The sequence below is a fragment of the Pseudopodoces humilis genome, chromosome 3 (genome assembly GCF_049639895.1).
Source record: "Pseudopodoces humilis isolate 2021_Gansu_Grassland_sample_001 chromosome 3, ASM4963989v1, whole genome shotgun sequence".
NCBI lineage: Eukaryota > Metazoa > Chordata > Aves > Passeriformes > Paridae > Pseudopodoces > Pseudopodoces humilis.
In genome coordinates, this window is record NC_142202.1 from 42705068 (window position 1) to 42712672 (window position 7605).

The 7605-nt window shown below is 46.0% G+C and overlaps 1 protein-coding gene across 4 annotated transcripts in view; it reads right to left on the reverse strand.

Annotated features, from left to right (window-relative positions):
* Positions 1-7536, reverse strand: part of URB2 (URB2 ribosome biogenesis homolog) — a 103083-nt gene extending 95547 nt beyond the window's left edge. For 3 of the 4 annotated variants that reach the window (XM_088053475.1, XM_014263695.2, XM_005518550.3), the window contains exons 1-4: positions 7437-7536; positions 7101-7266; positions 5744-5920; positions 1136-4499 (exon numbers count right to left, since the gene is read on the reverse strand). In XM_088053475.1, the coding sequence (XP_087909601.1) occupies positions 1136-4499; positions 5744-5920; positions 7101-7226 (3667 nt within the window). In that variant the 5' untranslated portion in view covers positions 7227-7266; positions 7437-7536. Of the gene's footprint in view, positions 1-1135; positions 4523-5743; positions 5921-7100; positions 7267-7436 lie in introns of those variants that run through there. The other variant, XM_088053476.1, reaches the window with a different exon arrangement.
* Between the last annotated feature and the right edge of the window lie 69 nt (positions 7537-7605).

Consider the following 7605-nt stretch of genomic DNA (forward strand, 5'->3'; position numbering starts at 1 on the left):
CAGCTGCACCAGCCAAGGAAGCAGGCTAAACAAGCCACTGGTCTTTTACACAAATGGTGGCCAGAGATCCATCACAAATCACAAAAGCATAAAGCTTTTTTTATGACTACTTAATGGCAATTCAAACACTGAGATCACAACTGTAGCTCACTTGAAGAGCAGTCCCCAAAGCAGGGTGTGTAATTCTTTGGAGTGTGGGAATTATAAGTAAAATATCTTCAATAAATGTAAAATGATATTTTAAATAGTGTTTATTTCATTCTTACCTCATGCTTTTTAAACATTTTCTGTATGTGTGTTTTGTAATGTACATAGTGGAGTAGCACATGTATAATTTATAAGTAAATTATATTCAGGCTGTGCATTCAATTTCTGTTTTTTTACCGATAGATGTGTGCAATCAAAAATGTTTGGAGACCACCAGAGCATGCCAGTAATAAGTTTGACAAATTCTAACAGTCTGAAGAAGTCCAAGAGAACAGTTATGCCTGCTCTGTGTTCATCTCTCTTTCTGAATGAGACAGTATAAAGATGCCATTAGGTCCCACAGCTGGCAGCAGAGGTTTTTCATGTAATCTCCAGCCCTGGCTCTTTATTTGATGAGGATAAAGGAACCAACCTGCCAATATCCCACAGAATTTTTTTAGAACTACCACATGGTGTTCAGCATCCTTAACAGTTAAGTAACTTCCACTGTTCTACAAACTCACCTGCCAGATATGAAAACAGATGAGAATTTTACTGTAAGGTCTGACCTGGTGCAGATCAGCTGCTTCAGTGGTGCCTACTATACCAATTACACGAGCAGGACACTGCACTTCAGCCCTACCTCCAGAAGTATCACCGTGTTCCAGTTATTTTCAAAATGTCCTACCAGGGATGAGTAACTCAGGACCTCGACTTTCTTAAGATGCTAACATCCATCAGAAGATCATTACCAAACTACATGGTGGCTGTGGTCCAGGTACCACAATATTGCCTCCTTGAAAATTTTCCTGCTATGCATTTAAAAAGGATAGCCTGCTGTTTTAACACAAGTAAACAGATAGAGACTTTTAAAGAAGCTGTATGCTTTGCTAAATGGCTTTTAACTCACAGAATTAGCAAAGGAGGTGGAGAAAGAGAGTTTCCATACCAGAGAGAAGCTTTTTTATAGCAAAAACAACCATGACTGCAGTTTCTTTTCCAGGATACAGCTCTGGCACAGAGCAGAAGACAGTCAGGAACTGCAATGCAGGCTGAAGGAACTGCAGATTACTCCCTTCACAGGGCAGCTCTTTCAGTATCTGAGAGTAAAATTCTTGGTACAGTTTAATACGGGCCCGCTCCAAAAACCCACTGGGCTCCTTCTGCCAGTCCTTCTTGTCAGGATGGCTCAGATCTTCTTTGAGGAGAGTAGTGACAGATGGTATGAATGCTGCAGGCAAAAGCTGGTTTGGGGTGTTACTCCGAAGACCGTGTTCAACAGTTCTGACCATCTGCAGAACTACTGGTTCCAACAGAGCAGACAGCACATCCGCAGAATGCAGCTTCTTTTGTGGCAGCTGCTGGACGTGCAGTGTGACAACATGACAGAGCGTGGTGAATGCCGTGAGCAGTAACTGCTCAGCTGCGGGATTCCAGTTTTTCCGGTCTTTGCTTTTGGCTGCACCTGTGTCTAGCCTGCAGCTCACCAGGAAAGATATGAACTTTTCCAAGTTGAGCTTCACACTTTGTCTTCTTTCAATAATCATCTGAAGAAAGTTTTCCAAAAACCCTTGGATTTCCTGGACATACTGTACCCAAACAGGAACAGTCAAGACATCAGTGAAGAATTTGCAAGCTGTAAGCTGGGAGGTCATGACAGCCTCAAGAACATCGCTGGCATGTAACACCTTAAAAACAGAACTGGCATTCCTGCCAGCTTGCAGGCACCTCAGGAGGTGGAGGCAAGTACTTAAAACCTTCAGCAATAACAACTTGCTGCAAGAGTCACTAGCCCTGGTATTAATTAGCAGGGACAGCAACACCAGAAAACACCGAGTACAGTCAGAGGGAAGAAAACTGTCTAATTTCAGGAGAGAAACAATTTCTAACAAACCCAGGCATCTTTGTAGCTGACGTTCTTTCAGGATGATGGGGCAGCCATTTTTTTCTAACAATACTATACACTGGGCAACTTTCTTCAGTGTTTTCCAAGACAAGCTCAGCTCATCCTTCAGCAGTTTGTTTTCTGATGCTTCTTCCAACGGGTCAACAGTTTTGCAAGGAGCCAGAATTTCTTCATGCCAAGGAATATTGGTCACAGACAGCTGCTGAAGTGGCAGATCTACTGAATCCCTGGTAGCAGTGGGCAGCACCATAGCAAACTGATGAATCAGATGGGTCAGAAAAGCACAGTGCAAGACCTTCATTTCTGGTAGAAGAGAGCTGTGGATCAAACCAAGGGATATCTTTCCAATGCTGATGGAAGGCTCCTCGTCCATGGCAGCTTCCTGAGCTTTGGCCAACATCAACGTTTCTAGAAGCACATTTGCAATGTACTCTACATCTTTTAAGGAACTATACGGCAACAGGATGGTCAGGTTGGACATGATAAGGTGCCAGTGTGCTGTGGGGTAGCTAAGTTCAGTTATCGCACTGATATCTCCATCCCACGGTTCAGACTCTCCTCTGCTCATGGTGGATCTTCCAGACTCCAGGATGAAAGCTGCAGCACGCTGCAAGGCCTGTAGGTCGGCTTCGGTCTGCATTAACATCATCTTCATTTTCTGAAGTGTGAGCAGCTCTAAGCAGTATTTACTAGTGGAGGCAAAACTACTTGCAAGTTCCATAACCCTCCTCCAACCCTGCTCCTTCATACCAGGCAGAAAAGCTGAAATGCCCCAGTGCCTTGCAGCAGGTTCAGTAACAGCAATTTCAGCTGTTGGAGACACATATTTACTGCAGCTAACACCAAACAGAGTGTCTACCTCAACCCAAGTGTAAACAAGGAGGAGAGCAGCATCACTGGCCTTCCTTAGCCAAAGCTCTGACTTTCCTTTCTCTCTCCTAGGAGCCTGCAGCAGCTCCATCAGTGGCTGAGTTATTCCCTTCTGTATGTTTGCCATCAAATGCTGAGTGCGAAGCACCAGAGGGGAAGGAGTGACATCATCTAGGCTCCTCATGTTGAACAGAAATGCATGCAGCACTGAGCACACTGACATCAGCTTCAGTGCCATGTCAATTGACCCTTCAACAGCTGGAATGATAAGGGTCTGGCATTTCTCCACAAAGAGACACAGAATGTCCAGAATCTGGTTGGGTGGCAGTTCAAGAAGGCACTCACGAAGCTTTACTGTCAGGCCAGCAGAGAAGACGGATAGCCTCAGTTCATCAAGAGCTGGCCGGCAAATGACTGTCAGCACCTCTTCAAAGAGCCGTGGGAACTGCCTCAGCTTGGAGTAAATCTGGAGTACTGTGCTGATGAGAGTCTCCTGCGGCTTCTTTATACATGGCTCAGAGGTCCTGGCATCAATCCAAGCTGATGACACCAAGTCATCCAGGTCTGGCTCTACTACAAGGTGGTTTAATGACAGCAAGAGTTCGAGACACCTGAACCAAGCAGGGATGGAGGGTTGGGAGTGTGTCAGCAGCATCTGTGCTAGCTTCCGGTAAAACCCAAACTGCACCTCCTTGTGCCGGATACGGTCACTTGCGACATTATAGATATCATTGCTGAGCACCAAGTTCAGAAGCTGTTCCAGAGAAAGCAGCTCCGTGCTCCAGTCCACAGGGGAGAGTGTATCACTCTTCCCGCCCTGTTGCAAGTCAGAGAGCCTGAGACAGCCAAAAAGCCTGCTGAGCATGTGGAAACACATAAGGTGGCTTTCTGCCTTACAGTACGAGTCCAGAAAGAGCGTATACAGCAGGGACACTGAACCGGCCACAACCACTCCATGGAGGGCAGGTTCACACAAGCCACTGCCCAGCTTGGTCAGCACTGTGTTGACGGGTAGCAAAAGAGATTTCAAAGCTCTTTTCTTCTTCTCTTGCTCTGGCACCAGCTCTTCTTCGTAGGACGGGAAAAGCTCAGGCTGAAATAACCCAGCCTGCAGCAAAGTTTCTATATGGCTTTGTATTTCTCTGCTCAAGTGCTGACGCACGTGGTCATCATCCGCTTGTGTCCAGCTCCTCACAGTCAGCAAGTGCCTCAGGAGCAAACATGGCTGGAGCAAGTGATTTGTCACTTGCCCAAACACACGGTTTGGGTTGGACTGCTTCCTCTGGATCAGGAGGTACTGAGTAAAGGTAAGCTGGAGGACGCTGAACAACTGGGAGTCCACAGCATTGTCAGAAGCCAGCTGCTGACATGCCAGCTTGGACAACTTGCTGAGGAGATCAATCATAAGCTCACACTTTGCTGTGTAAATGATGGACAGTGAAGGACTAGAAAGGATGCCACAGGAGCAGCTCAGCACGGTGCCAATGTTCTTCTGGTTTTTTTCAGAACAGGCCTCTGATAACCTCCTATTTATGACCTGAAAAAAGAAACAAAAACAAACTACAAAAACCAGTCAATTTAGTATACAAAGATAAAGCCCATCATAATTAACAAACACCACCTTCCATGAGCTGCAGCTGCAAACAAGGGGGATGTGCCAAGAGCTGCTGCTGGGCCTCTCACATCACAGGTTTCAAACCAGAAGCTCCACTGTCCTTGCATTTATTTGCAGCACCAGAGGAGTAAGGAAGCCCTCATACACACTACTGGCAACAGCATCAGACTATCCATACTTGACACTAATAGTTCATCCTGCAGAAATGGAGTAGGGATAAATTTCTTCCCTTCTTTCCCCAAAATTACACTCCCAACAACAAAAAAACCCACACAAAATACACATCCCTGCTCTGATACAGGGATCTTATTTAGTAAGAATGCCCATGACTAAGTATCATCTTTATATTTGAAAACGAGACAGTTTTTGGTCCTGATATCTGGAAAGTGAAGGACTATTCTCTTTCCTCTTTGAGGGAATACATGTTTCTAGAGAAATAATGTTGCATATCTCTTCCTTTTCTCAAACTTTATGTGTATTTCCCTGCTGTTTTCTCCTTCAATCCACTTTTCACTCACTCCCTCTTCTCACCTTCAAATAACGTCTGCAAACAAAATCCGTAACAATTTAACAATCTGCTTCAATTTTGTTAAAAACCTGACCGGTCTCCTAACATCATGTGGATGGTTCATCTCCTCAGCTGGAGCACCGTTGGACTAAAACAGACCTTAAATTCTTCCCACGGGACCCTCTACCACCTCTGTCCTTGGTGTTCAGGGTACCCTGCCCTGTACCTCTGACCTAATCTTCATCCAGACAGGTTTTCATACCCAGACCACGTTTGAATTTGGCACACCTTCTGCATAACATGTCTGAAGCACAGATTTCATCCAAACAATTCTCCATACTTCACATTACAATTCCTACATGTAAAGACAACCTTTTCTTTGTTCCCTTCAATCTGATCAAAACTAAAAGAGTTGTTTTCCCAGACATTTTCACTGCCTTTGCAGCCACTTACTAATTCTGCCATTTTTAACCTTAGTGCTGCACAAATACAAACTCTATTGCAGGACAGAAATAGAGAAACTTTCATTATAGGTCCTGCAAACAATCAGATTAATACATATTTCATGCAACATCTGACACTGTGAGGAAGAGTCAAGTACTGTACAAGATACACACTGCTATCCAGAATTTTACCAGCTACCCACAGTCATAGTTACCTGTGCAATTGAAAAACTGAGACCAACTGTTTTCTCACTCTTTAAGAGGTCCTGTAGTCTTTTACTATGGATAACATTGTCGAGATACACCCAAAGTTTTTCAACAATTTCATCCTCCAGTTCAAGTTTCTTGTTGTAGTTGGAAACCAATGTATGGCTTACCCAATCAAGTAACACCTGTTAACAGAAGAGAAAACAAGAAATCTTTAACAGCAGTAACAGGACAAAAGCAATACCTCTTCATGGTTACAGCATTTGTGCCTTGAGAACTGTGTTACATCCAAGCAGAATAGCCTCCGAGCAAGCAGAGAAGTCCGCACCCAAAGGTTTCAATTCCTAAGAGCTTGCACTCTACACCTAATGTTGGACCTGTGCTCACATAAACCATCCTGAAACAGCTTTCAGGAGTGAACATCTTTAATCTGACAACATTCTAATTCTAACACTTGATACTGGTTAGCAAATGCAGTCTTTTAAATCAGTGCTCAGATAATCAGCTGGTTTTCACTTTCTGACAGTTGCTATTCCACTCACATCCTCCTCTTCATATGTTTAAATTCACTACCTAGAAATTCAGGCCTAGGAATTTAGATGGGTGCAAACTGGAAAAGGTTGAAATCTACTAATTACTGTTCTAAAACTGAAGTTGTGGTTTATGGCTAAATTTAATATTCTACGTAACCGAAATAACATAGAGCTCAGATGTGCAAACCCTAGAGCCCAAAGTGCTACCGGGGCTGGAGGAATAGGATAAGACACCCCTAACCCAGGGAAACACTATACAGACCTTCAGAAAACAGGGTCAAAATAAAAGACTTAGGAGACAGTGTGGGTTCCATGAAGAGAAAACCATATCACCTTCCAAGCAGCAGTCCATGAATCAATCCACGGTGTGCTCTTTGCTAATGCACAACAAGTTCTGAGCACCACAGAACACATACACAGCTACAGTCAGTCCTCCCATCCTGAAGTTCTTGTTTTTAACTATTACCAAAAACATCTGACTTCGGAGCATCCTGTACAGGATATAACACCAATGGCAATGACAGCTCTGAAGACAATGATTTCTCGTGTCTTTGACAGACAGAACACAGGCACCACCCTCCCTACAAGAAAGTTTCTTCCATCCTGCACGAATTCAGGTCTTCGTGCTGAAGCTACCTGCAGTATGTTGTTATGAAAACATTTCATGTAACGACAGAGAAGTCAAGGGAGAATCCTAAATCAGCGCTATATTTACAGTGCTATCAGCTAGCCAGAAGCTAGATCTGGATTTTAAGAAGTGATTAATCCACGGCAGCAATTCGCCATCGGTGTTTTCCTCTTTCATCACTGTTCACCACTAAAGAGTACTCACTTGTTCCTTATTAGGCAGGACGCACTGGTGAGAAATCCACGCGAACCGGGCTAGTTTGAGTTTGTCCTCCCACGAAGTCTTGGAGCTTTTCAGCTTCAGGTAAATCCCGGAGTAGATGGCCGCCATGGGGGCGGCACGTGGGAACGGCGAAGCGGCGGGCACGCGTCTGGAAGAGACGCCAAGCAAGGAGCAGGCGGTCGGACGGGCAGCGGCCCCGCAGCCGGCGCTCACCCACGTGTCACCGCTCGGGGCCCAGGCGCCCCCCCGCCCGCCAGCCGCCCACGGCCCCGCTCCCCAGCGCCCACCTCTCCCGCACCAGCCCCCGGTCCCACTCACCTTCCCTTCGGCTCGCGGGGCTGTCGCTGCCGGCTCCCGGCAGCCGGTACGGCCGGGCCCTCCGCGCGGGCCTCTGTCCCGGCCAAGCCGCGCCAGCCGAGTGCCGAGCCCAGGAGGCGGCGCGCTGGAGGGAGCCCGCGCCCATTGGCGGCCAGAGGGCGCTTGCGCG